This window comes from Pezoporus occidentalis, unplaced genomic scaffold (genome assembly GCF_034315485.1).
Source record: "Pezoporus occidentalis ecotype Australia unplaced genomic scaffold, CSIRO_AGI_Poc_V1 ctg37, whole genome shotgun sequence".
NCBI lineage: Eukaryota > Metazoa > Chordata > Aves > Psittaciformes > Psittacidae > Pezoporus > Pezoporus occidentalis.
Window position 1 is genome coordinate 3,380,161 of NW_026915691.1, and position 16,548 is coordinate 3,396,708.

The 16,548-nt window shown below is 48.2% G+C and overlaps 1 protein-coding gene across 5 annotated transcripts in view; it reads left to right on the forward strand.

Moving 5' to 3' along the window:
- GGT1 (gamma-glutamyltransferase 1) overlaps positions 1–16,548 on the forward strand; it is a 61,754-nt gene that overhangs the window by 21,100 nt on the left and 24,106 nt on the right. Inside the window, exon 4 of one of the 5 annotated variants that reach the window (XM_062631385.1) lies at positions 7,310–7,446. The exons of 1 other annotated variant lie outside the window; for it this stretch is intronic. Coding sequence is in view for 1 of the 4 variants with exons in the window: in XM_062631382.1 (XP_062487366.1) it covers positions 16,076–16,095 (20 nt within the window). In the remaining 3 variants the exon portion in view is untranslated. Of the gene's footprint in view, positions 1–7,309; positions 7,447–7,701; positions 7,838–15,969; positions 16,096–16,214; positions 16,240–16,548 lie in introns of those variants that run through there. 3 more of the 5 variants (XM_062631390.1, XM_062631382.1, XM_062631387.1) reach the window with 3 other exon arrangements.

A 16,548-nucleotide genomic window follows, 5' to 3' on the forward strand; every position in this document is an offset into this window, starting at 1 on the left:
GGGTGACCTCAGTCTGGCTTGAAGAGACAGGGACAAAATGGGGCTGGACTCTTAACAGCAGCCTGGCCAATGCATCAGTTTTGTCACAGCATTTACGCGGATCTCTAATCATGACAGCCCAAATCCTGACAGCCCTTCTTAGTGTTTTACTCAATGTTTGGTCAGACCTGCTCTATCTAAGAACCTGCAAGAGAGAAATCAGCGTGACAGATGCTGAGATATCACTGAGCCTGACTCAGGCTAATTCCATTTGGAGGGAGTAGATGCTGAGTAAGGATTTAAGGATCTGGTCAGAGAGCTTCGAGAGAGGCTGGGTCAAGAGAAAATCACTTGTTTGGGGTGCAGCATTATGGCTGCAGGAGTGTCACTGGGAGCAAAGGGAAGGACAATAACTGGCTGGAGCGATGGGTAAAGGTGTCAGCGGAGGCAACTAGACAGGCTGCCTTAGATTTGTGCTTCTGCCTGCTCTGTTCTGCGAGTGCTACTGAAGGGAGAAGTGGCAACAGCAGGGTTTGTAACCAAAGGGTCGGTTTAATAGCTGAATGGCTTTGTATGGCTAATTGTCTCATACCTTATCTCCAAGAGTCAGGAGAAGGAAACATAATCTGCAGTTTACACGTAGGCAAGGATGAGCTCATGTGCATTGTTCCAAGGCAGTGGGAGAACCAAGGCAAGCGCCTCAGAGGATGGCACTGGTACTAGGACACCTTCTACTTCCAAGTGAGTGCCAGTTTGAAATATCCTACCACAGATCAAATCCTCTTAACAAACAAACACTTGCAGGAGCAGTTCAGCTCTCTCTGGTCTGTGTGTTTTACAACTGGAGACACTACAATAGTATGAATAATAGGAGCTAAAGAGAAACACACCAGTGCTTGTGTTTACTGAGGGAGAATGTCTGGATGGCAGCTCTTTGTAGACTAAGAAATTATTCTGCCCTATCTGTGTGAAGGGCATTATGACAGCTAGTGAGTGTATTTCTCTAGCTAAGATGGTCAACAAAGTTTGCTGCATGTATGGGGAGGAGGCAGGAGTTTGCTTGGGAAGAGTAGACTGTGTCAGAGAGTGCATCCTCTGGTCCTGTGCAGCCCCAGGAGAGACTGAGCCAGTAGGCAAGGATGGATACCTGGGGGATACCAATCTACAGGAGTGTTCCCATCTTCCCTTTCCTTTTTGCTGTGGTTGCATTACAGGGAGATAGATCAGTTCATGAGCTTGTTGGGTAGGACAGAGTGAGGACTACAGGGTCTCTCACTGAGGCCCCACCTCATCCCAGTGGATATATTAGCACTTCTCAGAAGGATATTAATTTGTTCTAACCTTAACACAGCTGTACAAGGTGCTGCCAACTGCAACTAGCTGGGTGTAGCATGGCTAACAAAAGAGTTTTACCAAAAGTCTTTCTTAAAATGAGAAATGGGAAAAATGAAAGGTAAACAGAAATCCTCTCGCTAGTCACTCAATTCTGCGCTGTAAGCACACCTCCTTGTTGTCATCCCAGTTTCCAGTAATGGGAAAACTCCCAGCTCCTGGCCTTTTGAGCAAGGATAGCTCAGTCAGTGGCAGAAACAGCATAGTAACTGTACTGGAACAGACTGCAGGCCTCTTTCCCCTGGAATCCTGAATTACCAGTGGTTGATAGAGGATGCCTAGAGAGGAGCGTAAAAACAGAGGGATGCAGGTCACTCTGTTCCTGAATACACTCCTTGCCATCAACCATCTCTAATTTGCAAATTTCTTAAGGTGGGGATCTCTACATTTCATAGTCCTTCACAGGTTTTTCCCCTACATTTTTTGAGCCTGAGCAAATTTGGGGCATCCACAGCATCTTATGGCCATGAGTTCCACTGTTCAGCTGTGTGTTGCGTGAAGAAATATTTACCTTGTTCTGAATCTGTCATTTAGAGTTTCTTTTGATGCTTTGCAGCTTTTGAAAGAGGCAGCAGGCAGTCATTCCTTATTCATCTTCTCTAAGCTACTTTCAAATGATAAACCTCTCAAGTTTCTGTTTCCTAGGCTGAAGAATCTTGCTCTCATCCAGAAGCCTTTTTAGACCTTAGATCACCCCTAACCAGCTCCCACCCCCTTCTCTAGTCCTGCTGTAGCCTCTAGCAAATTGGCACAACAGCCATCGGGATGCAGATGCACCCTGGAGCTACCCAATAGCAGTGAGGTTTATGGTTTTGCTCTGTCTCCTAGCACTCTCTTTGCCTTTTTGATTGCTTTTGAGGTCTGGGCTGATGCTTTCATTGACTGCTCTTGGCTTGCTCTTGCCGTTGCATAGCATGCTTAGCCTCCTGTGTTTCACTTTGCCTGTCAGTAAACAGGGAAGGGGATAGTTACTGCTCACTCCTTACGAATTCACACTGGCAACCATGCTCAGAGGTTGCCAAAGCCTCTCATTTTTGTACTGTCTCATCTGTGTAGGCTCTGTGGCATACGCAGTGCTAGGCAGGGAGCTCAGGCTCATATTCTGCGGTAGGGCAGTTTGTGGCTTCCTCCCTGACACAACTGGAGGGTTGCCTTGAGTGTGCACTGTATAACATGCCACCACCCTGTCTGAGGAGTGCTCAGCAGAGCACTGCAGAGCTGGATCGCTGCAGCCAGAGCTCTGCCACTGCCCTCTCCCTTGAAATAAATATGCTGTGGTGCTCCCAGTGTGACCGCAATTCCCATTGCCTCTGCCTGGGAGGAGCTGGGTTCACTCACACACCTGCGTGCTTGCTGAGGCTGTTCTGATTTGTATGCTGCTCAAGCTGGATTCGAATCACAATCCTAATTATGTTTGCCTTGTATATGATGAAGGTTACATTTTTGACTGTTGTTGCTGGGTTAGAAACGTAATTGATTAATGTAGTGCTTAAGAAGGGAAAGAGGATTAAGGCGGTGGTGAGGCTGTGCTGCCAGACTGCCTCATACTTTCACAGCTTCAGCTTTTGTTTGCCTGCTTGTCTGAGCTCCCAACTTGTTATTTCTTATGGCTCTGAGCTTGTTGGCAGATCCCTGAAAGCCAAGCCTCCTGCAGGGAAGGGAGCTACTGCCCTGGAGAGTTACATGCAAAGAACTAGTCCACAGTCTAGGTTTAATTCCCTTATATGTGAGGGCAAATGCACTTGCTTTTTAGCTGTGGTCTGTTCAAGGGGAAATGTATGTAGGAAGCTTCATAGTCGCAAATAGGTGTAAACTATTGACTGAACAAAGCAGCACAGCCTGGAGAAGGTCCCCCTGTCGATGACACTGCAGTTTTGGGGAAGAAATCCTCTTAGTGCTTCTGCAGAGCACGTGGAGGTGGGGAGATAAAAGGTGAACACAGCATCGGTGCTGGCAGTAGCAACTGCACACAGACAGGCACTGCTGAGACTGCACTTGATAGAGAAATGGCAGCAATAGCTCATGCAATATTAAATAGGTTTTAAGCCTTTTGCTTCTTGCAGCTGAGGCTCTCTTTACAGCCCATGAGGCACCTTAGTGGTGTTCTGGGTCTGAGGCATGCATCTGTGCAGTGATGTGGCTTAAAAATGGCAGAGTTCTGTTAAGTAACTATGGACACTGGCCCACCATTACTGGGGAAAGCAGTGAAGTTCTAGCAGGGCCCATAAAAGCAGATTTGTTGGCCTGTGTATTGCCTGAATAGAGGATCTTAACAGCTTGTGATCTTGTGGTCACAGATAAATTGGACAACATCGCTGGAAGCACAGGGAATGTCACCAGTCCATTCAGTGACACATGACATTAACTTGACTTCTTAGCACAAGAGAATTCTGAGCTTCCACTGCTTTCATGACAAATTAATTCAGAGTCTGAGGTACGTGGAAGATTTCTGTTGCCTCCATTCTGGAAGCATGCTGCACCCATTTCATTTAGATTAATTTTATCTTGACTAAGTGAAGCCATGTATAAAGCTAGATACGTGAGGTTTGGACACACAGTCTTGCACTGAACCACTGCAGCAGCTGCAGTGCCTTGCAGAAAGGCAGAATTAGCAGCTCTGAAAGCACCACCAGAGACACCCATCACAACTCTGGAAGCACTGCAACTAGCCAGGCTCAGCACAAAGCCCTTGCCCTTCCTGACCTGTCCTGTGCCACTCAGGAAGTGTATCACACACCTCCAGCATGGGGTATCTCTTCCAGCCCTGTGCTGGCTTTCAGAGGGAGGTGGTGGGAAGCCCTGACTCTTCCCTGCTCTTTCCCTTCACCTCATCCACTTCTCTCTTGCTGCCTGGTCCTGTGAATGCTTTCCAGACACCTTTTCTGACCTCCCCAGCTCTGTGTTTTCCCCTGGCAGACACACAGACCCTCAGGAAACCCTACAGAAAGGTAAGGGAGAGTTAGTGTGACTGGCAGGAGGCCTTTCAAGGCAGCAGCACAAGGTCCCTTTGTACCCCCCTGTGCTTTTGATCAGCCTGTAAAGGGGGACAGTACAATTAAAAAGGCAGGGCAACTGCAGTTACTGAAGCAAACACCAGGAAGTGGCACCTCCAGGGACAGTCTGTGGTCCCAGGCTTTATTGTTCAGCCACCTGCCTTTGGGGCACAGAGGTGGCTGCTTGCCTGCTGATGCTTTCATTAGGCTGATGGGAGGTGTAAGGGAAGGCCCTGCCACCTCTCCAGGGATTACCATACATTAGACCATTTGAAAGGATGGTTTAGGGCAGAAGAAACAGTTGAGGAAAGCCCTGCAAGGACTTAAAATGTATCTTGCTATGGGGCTGTCACATTTCCAGCCTTCAAGAAGCAGAAATATTTGATATATTCTTCATATATATATTTATGATAGGTATATATATTTCTTTATATAACTTTGATATATAAATATAAATTGATGTATTTATAAATTTTATAATATGTCCCTCTGGGATACCTTTTTTCTTTGTGTCTCATAAAAATATTTCTAAAGCGCTTTTAGAAAACCTGGCTCAGAAAGTACCACAAGTTTCAGGCTATGGGCTGCAGTTACAGTTCATAACAGAATTAAGCCATCTTAAACCCATACAGGAGGGGCTGAAGGCAGCGTTTGATGCTGCTAAGCTGCTTTTTGAGTTTGAAACCAGTAAGTGCACAGATTGTATTGGCTCTAAGCTCTTAGCAGCAGTGCTAAGCCACTGACAGCAACCACAGGCCTCCAGGGGAGTATGTGGACAAGACAGCCAGGCTGTAAAGGTCTGACCTGAGCAGGCATGAAGCGTGACAGTGCTGGTGGTGGGTTCCAGTGGTGTTTGCATGGGAAGCTCGGTGCTCTCTCCATCACTGTCTCTGGCAGAGTGAAGTGAGTGCAGCCATCAGGATGACACATAAGAAATCCTCCTGCTGAGGAAGGTGACTCCACTGACTAAGACTTCCATGTTCTCCAAAGATCTCAGTACTTTTAAAACCTTGTTTACAGTTCATGGCAGGCCTGGCAAAGTTATCAGCTGATTTTATTTCTTTCCAGCTTGACTAGTTTTTCTCCATCTATATCCAAAGATAGAAAGACATCTCTCACCAAAAAAAAACCCAAGTACTTAAAAGCTAGTAGAACAGTACAAGAAGCAGGGCTTGAAGTGAGAATTGGAGCATAAAAGCATTCTCTGAAGCATTTCCTCCTCTGGGGAACCTTTCAGAGCCAGATTGTTACACACCAGTGACACAGCATTTAGACTTAGATGGGCGATAAGAAACAGGTCTCTAAGTCTGTGGGTGAGTGTCCAATGTTGAAGGGCTTCTCTGGCTGTTCTGTCCTGCTCAGCCAGCCTCTGGACCCTGGACTGTAGCTGCCTCCTGGAGCTAGCATGAGTCTCCCTCAAGCTTGTGGCCTGGTCAGCAGTGTCACCCACTCCAGCCTTTGAAAGATAACAGCCACTGTGCCAAACTGACCTGCTGTCCTGCTACACCATAGATGAATTTGGATCTTAAACTTCTGGCATCTGATTTATGTTTTTTCTCTCACCTAAGGCACCCTGAGGGATTTGAACTTAGGAGATCCCCAGACCCACTTCAGTCTGCAGCGCAGTGCCATGAGCAAACAGGAAAGGGTAGTACTGCTCACCTCAGTCTTTTCCAGAAGGCTGCAGTGTAGCCTGTCTGGTGCTACTGGAAAAGCAAACAGGCTTTTCCTAGGAGTCTTGTCTGTGTCACCTGGCACTACCCAGCTGCTCAGCACAAAAGCTCTTTTGGGCTTCGCCAAGGTCACATTTGGTTTGGATAACACCATGTGTGCCGCTTCTGCCTTGTACACAAAGCTTGCTGCTCACCTCGGTGCCATCCTGCACATGCTATACACCTTGTGCAGTGCTGCAGATGGAGCCTTTCCAGACAGTCTGTCAGAGCATCACTAGAGATATTAGCCTTGTTAACCTTTGAAGCAAAGCACATTTCTAATGTCAGCACAGCAGAGGCCAACATACAACCTTCCACCTTCCCCTACTTTTTGTCTCGCCATAAAAAATGTTTTGGCTTTTTCTGTGCTTACCACAGCAGTTCTGTGTGGCTTAGCCCATGTTTGCCTCATTGCGTCAGTCTACACAGTTCACTTGTAAGGAATTTTCATCCACACCTTAAAGAAATTGAGGAAGATGAGGTTGTGAAGGCTCTGGGGCACAGGTTCTACGTCAGTGATTGCAGGGAGCAGTGCTGAAAAGGAAGAAATCCAGAGGGAAAAGTGGACTGCTTTAGAGGAGCTACCTTGTGAAAAATGCTTTGAAGAGCAGTGACTAAGTGCCTCCCTGCTTTGTGCCATCATCCCACAGGGCAAAGGAAAAGTGCCAAGGTGCCATTCCCAGACCTCCCCTGCACCCAGAGGGACTGCTGATGGGGTACTTGGCCCTGCACTCGCTGGTGTCTGCTGGTTACTCTGCAGACTGATGCCCTGTTCAGGCATCAGCCTGGATGATTCCAGCAGAGATTTCCTCCGTCTTTTTGCTGCAGTTTGAGCCAAATACAGGGCTGGTGTGCAAACAAGGTGTTTGTATGCCAGAGGCATGTGCTTGGTGAGGAACAGCAGATCGTGTCCAGGAGGCAAGGGCATGATTCCTTTTAGGACTATCCAGCTTCAGTGAAGCACGTGTGACACTTCGGCTGGAAGGGACAGGACGGGATGCTGAGGGGATGCAGCAGGGCAGTGGCGAGGGGAGCACCCCATGGAGGGGACACCCTCGCGGGACGCTGCTGCTGGCAGCGCATCCCCCATGGCAGCTTCCTCCTCTGGGTAACTGGCAGACCCCCTTGTCCGAAATCCCACAGACCGCAGGCTGGCTACCCTCAATTTCCTCCCGTCTGTGCCATCTAGTGCCCAGTACAAGAACTGGGACTGACCCAGCCTCTCACCCACAGGGGAACAGCCCGGCCGCTCTGGAGAAGAGGCTCTCCTCTCCCTGGGCCAGGCGGCAAGCCCTGGGCCAGGCAGGGATGTACTGGGAGGACCCCTGAGATGCCGCACCGCCTGCATGGAAAATCCCACTTAGTTCCAGGTAGGATCGCAGCGCGCAGGTGTGTCTGTGGGGCGGATGGAGCGGGGAGAGTGACTCTGTTCCGAGGCTGGAGGTGAGGTGAGGCTGGGTGATATTATGCTGCCAGAGGCTGCAGGTAGGGAGAGGAAGGCTTGAAGTTCTCGGGAATCCTGCGTTTGCTTTTCAGGCATTGCGTTCCCATGGCATGCTCTGACGCTGCACACGTGTTTTAAGGAACAAAAGTACTGACCTCTCACTGGAATTCTCCTTTTTGGATAGATTTCAATGCTGTTCCAAGGGGAACTACAGCTAGCTTTACTTAAGTGAATGCCCTAGATTGTAAAACACTTTTTTTTTTCCCCAATGTAAGTATAGGTTGTTTGGGCATAACCTTTGTTACGCCATTTCTTAGGTAAGGTCCTTGTACTAAGTTGTTATTTTTGTCAAAAAGCGTCTATAGCTGTAGCTTGGTTTGCCAGCTTTGGTTCTTAACTCTGCCCTGTCCTCTTTATCCTTTTCAAAGGAATACTTCTCCTCTTTACAGACCCAGTTTAATTTATAAGCCCTAAATAAGAGGGGATAAATCAGGAGCTAACAAATTCTTGCTTCCTTCTTGCTGCCTTTTTATTTTATTTTTTCCACAAACCTGTGTAAGAGAATTAATGGTGTTGAAAAGAGCTGCTAACTCAAGCCCATCAGAATGTATCTATCCTTCATATTGGTTTATCACAGACAGACTTTCATATTTCTTTATATTGAATTTCATCTGCTCTTATTTGCCCTGTTTCTCAAATGTTTTCACGTTTTTCACAAGCTCTTAGAAACTTTCCTGATGTCCTTTGCTACCTCCATGTTATCTTCTGCCACTTCATTACTGGGCCGCCAGGAAATATTATATTATATATATCATATTTTATATATTATATATGTTATAAATATATTGAACATGCTGCCCCTAGCATGTTCACTCTAGCAGGGCACCCTGCTCAGCTTTTCCCGTGTGACATTTTGATCATTCCATCTTTGCTGTAACTTGTATTGGATTAAAAATTATTATCTGATACCTGCTTCCCAAAACTTCTTATCAGCAGCTTCTGAAGTTAGTAGTAAAGTCATTCAAGGAGGAGACAAATGTATTTTTGTCCTCAGGATCACATCCAGGAGTCTGAGCTCTGCTTCTCTTTGCTTGTGAGCTGCGTCTGCTGGTTTGCTCCCCATGGAGCTCTGCAGGTTTCCCTCTCCAGGACATACTGCACAGGCATGTCAGGCTGTTTCTGAAATGTAAATTTTCCTACTAATTTACTTTCTTTCTTGGTACTTAAGCAAGCCTGATTGCTTAGGAAGTCTCAGTTGCCTTTTCAAATGTGAAAAGGTTAAATTGCCCCTTAGCACCTGATAAGCAACTGGTTGTAGTGATAGCTGGCATGCTCAGAGCTCTTCTGGGGCTGCTATTGATCTTGGCATGTTATTGCTTTTTAAGGGACTGATCTTTGAAACCAAGGCTCCAGGAAGTCATTAAAGGATGTGTTTGCATCCTGCTGTGCACTGAAACTGTGAGGATTTCAGTGGGAAGGAAGCTCATCTTGAAACAGATGCAGTGTTTATCAGCTTTCCCTAATTACTGCTCCATCTTCCTGGAGGTAGTATTCTCCAGAGCATCCCCTCGCAGCAGGAGGCCAGTGCTAGTGTTAAGTCCCCACTTGCCCAAAGCTTACTTGGTCCCATCTGTGCTCTGGAGAGCTCTTTTCTAAAGCTCTGGCCTCGGGCAGGTGCTGGGCTATGCTGCCTGCGTGGCTGTTTGCACACCTGCACTTGCTCTTTTCCTGGATCGATCGGTGCGGAGGCACGGTGGGTTCTCTAGCGAGCTCCCGGCTTCTCACAGGTCTGTAAGCTCCTTTACTGCTTTCTCACTTTGGGACTTGAAGTCTCTAGGGCTTCCTGCCTTCCCCTGTGTAATTCAAGACTGTTGGTGTGCCACAGTCTACGTAGGCTTTAAAGTGTTTGTGTGAGATGGGTGCCAGGAAGAGTCCTTTCTGGAGTTTGTCCCCAGAGCCTCTTGACAGGGAAGCCCAAACTCTGTTTTACTTGCAAGGAAATGGAGGCTCAGACAGTCAGTGTGGTTTATTGCAATAATTTAGCAGTAGAAACAGGAGTAAACCCCTGTTCACCCTCCTAACCTAAGCACTATAACTCCGAGGCTACATGTTTCCCTTCCCCAGCCCCTACCCATGCAGCAGTTGTAATCTAGGGAGGTTGGTGCAGTGGTCTCATTCCCCTGTGCTAAGGAGATGCTTGGCCTTACATGCATCATCTTCCCTCGTGGCAGGGCAGCAGCTGTGCTGGGAATGTCGGGGGGCTGAGTTCTGGGCAGGGCTGAGCTCGTTGCTGTGGCTGAGCCTGGCTCTGCCTGGCCCGGCTGGTTAGAGCAGTGGAGGGCAGGGGCTGTGTGTGACAGCTGGGCTCCCAGCTCCCCAAACATGCGTCCCAGCCTTAATTGCAGTGGGTGTAATTAGCAGTTGAGAAACTATGAGTGTGATTTTAATAAGCTGCGAGTAATGCAGTTTGTCTTTTCTGGAAGAGATGCTTTGCAAACAAAAACTAATTAAAAAGCACACACACAGAGCAAACAGCAGCTCTGCAGTGAGTGCCTTACTGCTCTATGTGCAGTCTGGCCGGCGACCTGACCTGGCACCTGAGTCCCCCTTTGGGTCAGTCTTCATGATAGGGTTTCTGGGGGACTAACATGTGAAAACTACAGGATTTGGCTCAATTGTGGGTTTTATAAAAGGCTCTTCCCTGTCTTCACAGCTCCCCTTTGATATAATGTTTTTCCTTGATAAGGTTGAGTCTCCTGGGTGTTATTTGCTGCCTTTCATTCCTGTCACCATTGTGTTTCTGTGTTCTCTCACATGAGCCCAAATTAGCTCGAGGCTGGTGGGATCTCTGTGGCAGGGCCAGTGAGGCAGCCAGGGTGGCATAGGGGAAGGCAGGAAGCCCTTTCAAGAGCAGCCAGTGTTTTCTGGTAGCCTCAGATCTGAACAGCCAGACTGAGCCCTGAGCTGATCCCTTCTCCTTCCTGCTCTCTTAAGAATACAAAAAAGAGGTCTCTTTTATCTAGTCTTCTGTCTTTGCACAAGCCTGCCTGGCACCACTGGATTTCAAAGTTGATTTCTGGCCAAGGGAGCTCTCATGGGAGAGCAGCTTAATTGAGTCCACAAGGTCTGCTTCACCCAAACCCCATTTCACACCAGGCTGACCTCACCTCTTCCCCCATGCTGAGAGGGAGGGACGAGGCCGCTTGCCCCGCGGCAAATGTCCATTTGTGCCTGATGGCACTGGCTGCTGCAGCTCTTGTAGTATAAGGGGTGCCTATGTTTGTAGTACAGCTCCTCTTGACCTGTGGGAAACACCCTGAACTTTGAGAGCACAGAACCAGAGGAATGCCTGTAATTTCCTATCTGTTGCTATTTCTCTCTGTCTGGGACCAGTGGTCAGGGGTCCCAGGTTGATAAAGGGTGGGGTAAAAGCAGCTTGCTCAACTCATATCCCTTTGTGCTGTGCTATGCAGGTGTGACTGGCCTGCTGCCTGCTCTGCCAGCTAGCTGCAGCCCTGGCACATTGGGAAAACAAGCAAGGCTTTCCCCAGAGACCAGGTTGAAATGTGGTAAAGGGATCTGTGATTCCCACTGGAGTGGAAAGGGCAGCAGGTGTGGGCTTAGCAGATGGGAAAACACTAGGCATGTGGCCTATCCCAACAGAAAGAGGCTGTGGAGAGAATGCAGGGCAGCCCATCTGTGCAGGTTGGAGAGGCCAAGTTCGTGTGCCAGCTGGGCCCCTGTGCAGCACTCTCTATCCAGCCTCTGTGGCATGCATGCTGCTCCCAAAGCCATAGCAAGTGGGTCTTCCCTGGAGCCATGGTGGTACAGCCTCTGCCTCCAGCCCACTTGGATGTTCACAGTTTCCACAATAGGTTGCAAGTGCTTTGAGGCAGAAGCCTCTGATTCTGGTATCTCAAAAGCAATGGCCATCTCTCTGCCCTTTGCAGCACCAAAACAAAGCCTAAAGGGGGCTGGACAGGGGGCCAGATAAACCAGACAGGGACTGTTTTCTGACATCTAGGGCTTTGGAACCTACACTTGAGATGTGAGTCTTGTTTGCCTGATAGCAGGTTGCCTCTCTCAGGATGGGAGACCTGTTGGTATTTGAAACACTTATCCATTCCAATGTTATGCTCTGCCCGGAGGAGGAGATGCTGTGAACATTAAACCTGCCAGGTTTCTGCACTCAGATGCAGAGGCCTTTTGAGTCTCTGTGGTCCTTTTGGATGTAACGTGTGACCACCATCCTTGGAAAGCATGGAATCATCCAGTGATTTCAGCGTGTACCCCTGAGCTGGTGGAAGGTGAACATGCTTGACTGCTCAGCTGAAGCATGGGCTGTGACGGGAGTCATTGTACAATAGTGTCCATCCCACATGTGGGCTGTGGCTCAAGAAAGTTATTTATCAAGATTAAACCTGTACAGTACATTTTCCTCTTAAGGTCAAAACTGTTGGGTTGCAAACGGGCACACGCAAATGAACTGTTACCGAAGTCTTAACTGTGAGCCTGAAGGGCTAGGAGAATACTCTGAGCTACAGGGAGTGACATCTTTAGAAAGGAAAATCATTTGTTTCCCAAGGCTGTTCTGGGGAGCAAACAGAGTGTGAGGTGCTGAGAGCTGCTGAAATTAAAAGAAATGGAAGTCCAGATTCTCCACTATGGCGTGAACTGTCTGGTATGGATGAGACCTTCCTATGTAGTCCTATGTGAATTAACTGTGCTGCTACTCTGTGCCTTCCTCACCTGCTCACAGCAGGAAAAAGGGCCGTGGTGTAAATCAGAGCTCCCCAGCCCATGAAACTCTTGTTTTTGTGTGATCATCCCCAAGAGGTTTTGGCCTCTGGAGGCTGGTGGAGGTGCAGTCAGAAAGTACTTGGCCCCTGCACACACTGGGTGCAAATTAGCTCTTTATCTAAAGCCTCTTGGGTAGGAATTCTAACAGAGCAATTTAACAGCCATCAGTGGCTCTTTGCTCCTGCAGCACCCTTGGAAGATGGGTTGGTTCCCACTGCCATGTCAGCTGAGTGCCCCAGGCAGGCACCAAGCCTGGGGATGTGGGTTGACAAGTGGGGATAACAAATCTGGGGATGCTGCACTGCCTCTGGCCTCTGCTGCTTTGTCCCATCCCTCTTTGAGAGGTTCCAGCCCTGCCCCTGCTATGGGGCAGGAGGTACTAATTGGTCCAGTTGAAAACTTGCAATACTAAGGTAATGCAGGGCTGATTCTGGCTTACCAGGATGTGCTGAATTTTATGCTGAGAGGTTTCATTTGTTGTTCCGACACTGGCAGAGCTGATTCTGCGGCAGAAACAGCTGAGAAAGGGACAAGAAGTTGTGAGACTTCCCAAGAACTAAAGCTCTCCTAAGGCGAAGTTTGAGCAGGCTGCACACACAGAACTCTGTGGGGCTTAGCCTTGGATCAATGTTTCTTCATGTCCTTCTGAGCCTTGCTCCTCTGAATCCCACTGATTCTGAGGCAGAATGAAAAAAAGGTTTGTGAAGGTCTGTATAGTGGACCTTGGCTCTTCCTGGATGAAGCCCTTGTTCCTCTGTTTTCAGGGCCCTCTTGCTTTGGTTAGACTTTAACAGCAATTAGTCACACAGCAACTTTCTATAATAATCCACACGTTTTCCATTAAAGGGCAAACACTTTGAACCTCTCCCCAGCTCCTCTCCTGCAATCTAATCTGCTGTCATTTTTCACAAGGAGACAGTGTTACCTTCATGTTTTATTCATTTCCTGTTTACAGCGAGGGAAAAACCAAAGCCATGAGAATATTTGGAAACAACAGCCCACGGAGCTGCAGGCGCTGTGGAGTTAGATCATTGTCAGCCTCTGCACTTGTCACTTCCAACTGCGTCTGGATTTATTAAATATATCAGACACATGACAGGGAAGAGAGGGGGTGTCTAGCAACATCATTAAAAGAATCTGGGGGGAAGGTTCCTTATTCCAACCTTGACACTGACATGCTCTTATCCCTGTGAAGACTGTTTGTTGCCCTGTCTCTAAAGTGGGGACATGAATGTTTTTCTCATGTTGGCCTGGAAGATTCCCTAGCCCCGATAGTACCTTCAAAATGCTCTTAAGTTACTAAACATTCTTGTGGTGATTGTGATAAGATTTGGCGATCTGGACAGATTATGGAGTTTGAGGGTCTTCCTGTAGATGTAGTGAGTACTGGAGGCTGTTACTTGTTAGGCATCTTTACACAGCCTCCCCTGTGTGATTCCCTCTTGTACCATGAGTATCAGTGCAGATACAGGGGAAGGGACCTATTATGACTTTTCTTCCTCTTTCTGCTTACAACTTGGTTAGAGCTTGCTCTGCCACCCACATAGTGTGTTCAGGGTGTCTCCAAGCTACCCTGTACAGGACATGCTGCACCTTGAGCAAATGGGGTTGGAAGAGTTTGCTGCAGTTGTGGTTGTACTGCACAATGCCTGCCAAGGGTGCAGATTTCTTCCTTGGATAACAGTATCCCAGCAACTCAGTTGTTTCTGGTTTGATCCCAACAACTCCATAGCCAGCCTTCTTCCAAAGCAACAGAGCAAGAGGGAGTAGTTTACTGAGATCATGTTTATGTAATTTGCAGGGGAATGCAAATGTAGTCAACAAATCTTACGTATGTAAGAAAAAGCTAGTTTGTCCTAGATCTGAAAAATAAATCTCTTATGCAGCCTTCCAGCAGTTAGAAGGGGATCTAACTCACATATGTACCTTTATTGGTGGATAAAGAACTGGCTTGGTGGATAAAGAACTGGCTGGATGGCCGCACGCAAAGAGTTGTGGTCAATGGCTCAATGTCCGGCTGAAGACCAGTAACGAGTGGTGTCCGTCAGGGATCGGTGTTGGGACCGGTCTTGTTCAACATCTTTGTCGCTGCCATGGACAGTGGGATTGAGTGCGCCCTCAGCAAGTTTGCCGATGACACCAAGCCGTGTGGTTTGGTTGATCCGCTGGAGGGAAGGAATGCCACCCAGAGGGACCTCGACACGCTTGTGAGGTGGGCTGATGCCAACCTCATGAGGTTTAACCATGCCAAGTGCAAGGTCCTACACCGGTTGGGAGCAATCCCAGGCACAGCTGCAGGTTGGGCAGAGAAGAGATTCAGAGCAGCCCTGTGGAGAAGGACTTGGGGGTGTTGGTTGATGAGAAAATGAACATGAGCCGGCTTCAGTGTGTGCTTGCAGCCCAGAAAGCCAACCGTATCCTGGGCTGCATCAAAAGGAGTGTGACCAGCAGGTCGAAGGAGGTGATCCTGCCCCTCTACTCTGCTCTTGTGAGACCTCACCTGGAGCATTGTGTGCAGTTCTGGTGTCCTCAACATAAAAAGGACATGGAACTGTTGGAACAAGTCCAGAGGAGGCCACGAGGATGATCAGGGGACTGGAGCAGCTCCCATATGAAGACAGGCTGAGGAAGTTGGGGCTGTTCAGCCTGGAGAAGAGAAGGCTGCATGGAGACCCCATAGCAGCCTTCCAGTATCTGAAGGGGGCCTATAGGGATGCTGGAGAGGGACTCTTCATTAGGGACTGTAGTGACAGGACAAGGGGTAACGGGTTAAAACTTAAACAGGGGAAGTTTAGTTTGGATATAAGGAGGAAATTCTTTCCTGTTAGAGTGGTGAGGCACTGGAATGGGTTGCCCAGGGAGGTTGTGAATGCTCCATCGCTGGTGGTGTTCAAGACCAGGTTGGACAGAGCCTTGGGTGGCATGGTTTAGTGTGAGGTGTCCCTGCCCATGGCAGGGGGGTTGGAACTGGATGATCTTAAGGTCCTTTCCAACCCTAACGATTCTATGATTCTATGCTTTTGAGTCTCTTCACGCTTTCAAAGCAGGCTTATTCCTTAGGGAGATTTGGACCATGATTTGGTATACAGGAACACTCCTTGCAGTATTTTAGGTAGCTCACTTACTTAAGCTGGCACAATGTAATGTGAAGAGGACAGAGGAGATCTCTGGCTGAAAAATAACCTGGGAACAGGCAAAAGTAAGATCGTTCTCCAGTCCAGTTCACTATGCATTGCAACAAGCAGCTCTGTTTGCAAGAGTCATTGCCACATCTCCCTTCCCCACCCAAACCTAAGAGCTAGCCATGGAGGTTCCTGCTGGTGAAGGATTTCGATTCTATGAGCTGGTGGCATTTATTTGGCTGCTGTTGCATGATCCTGCAGATCTTTGTGCTGTTGACTGTCAGTGACAGTAACTCTATGAATTCCACTGTGTGAAAGCCTGGGCTGGCTTCTTCCTTTTCCAGTTGCCTCAGCTGAGAACACATGGATATCTTCTGTTAGCCTTGGCATCTCCTTTATACCGCTATCCCAGAGATACTCAATCAGTAATTTATAGCTCTGAATCAGGCAAACCTTGTCCTAATTCATGACGTAGTTTTTCATGGTCAAACCCTTCAGTAAAAGATCAACAAAACTGTAATGGAGGAAGCTGAAAGTGAATTATTTTCCCTTTGGAGAGCAGTGGTACATCCTTGGGAGATTTCCTTTCCATTCACAGACTACAAGACTTCCTCTGGTGGAGAAGGACAGGATATGCCTCTTGAGCTTCCCAGGTCAGTGTCCAGGACACCACCTTTTATGGGATACACATTCTTTCTCCTCCACAGAGCTCCCAGGTTGTATGGCCATGGAGCAGGGCAGTGCTCCAGCATCAGCTAACTTCGAAGAGTGCAAGGAGTGGGCTTTTCCCTAACAGGGTGAGTGTGGGGGCAACACTGCTGTAACACTTGCTGTCAGGCCTTGTGCCACACGCAAAACCAGCAGCTGGCAGAGTTATTGTTTGATATGTGAAGAAGAGGAAAGAAACAACTTTGCCAGAACAGATTCACTCCTGGGAGTATCTAACATCAAAGTATTGTCTCCATTCAAATCTGGTCTTTCCCTGATCCCCACCCTCTATGCTGTTCCCTTTACTGTGAGGAAGTGCGGCATGGAAAGTGTCTGTCCACTCTGTTCTCAGCTTGCCCTGTGAGCCAGCAATTCTTCAGGGACAGGGAGGGGGAAGG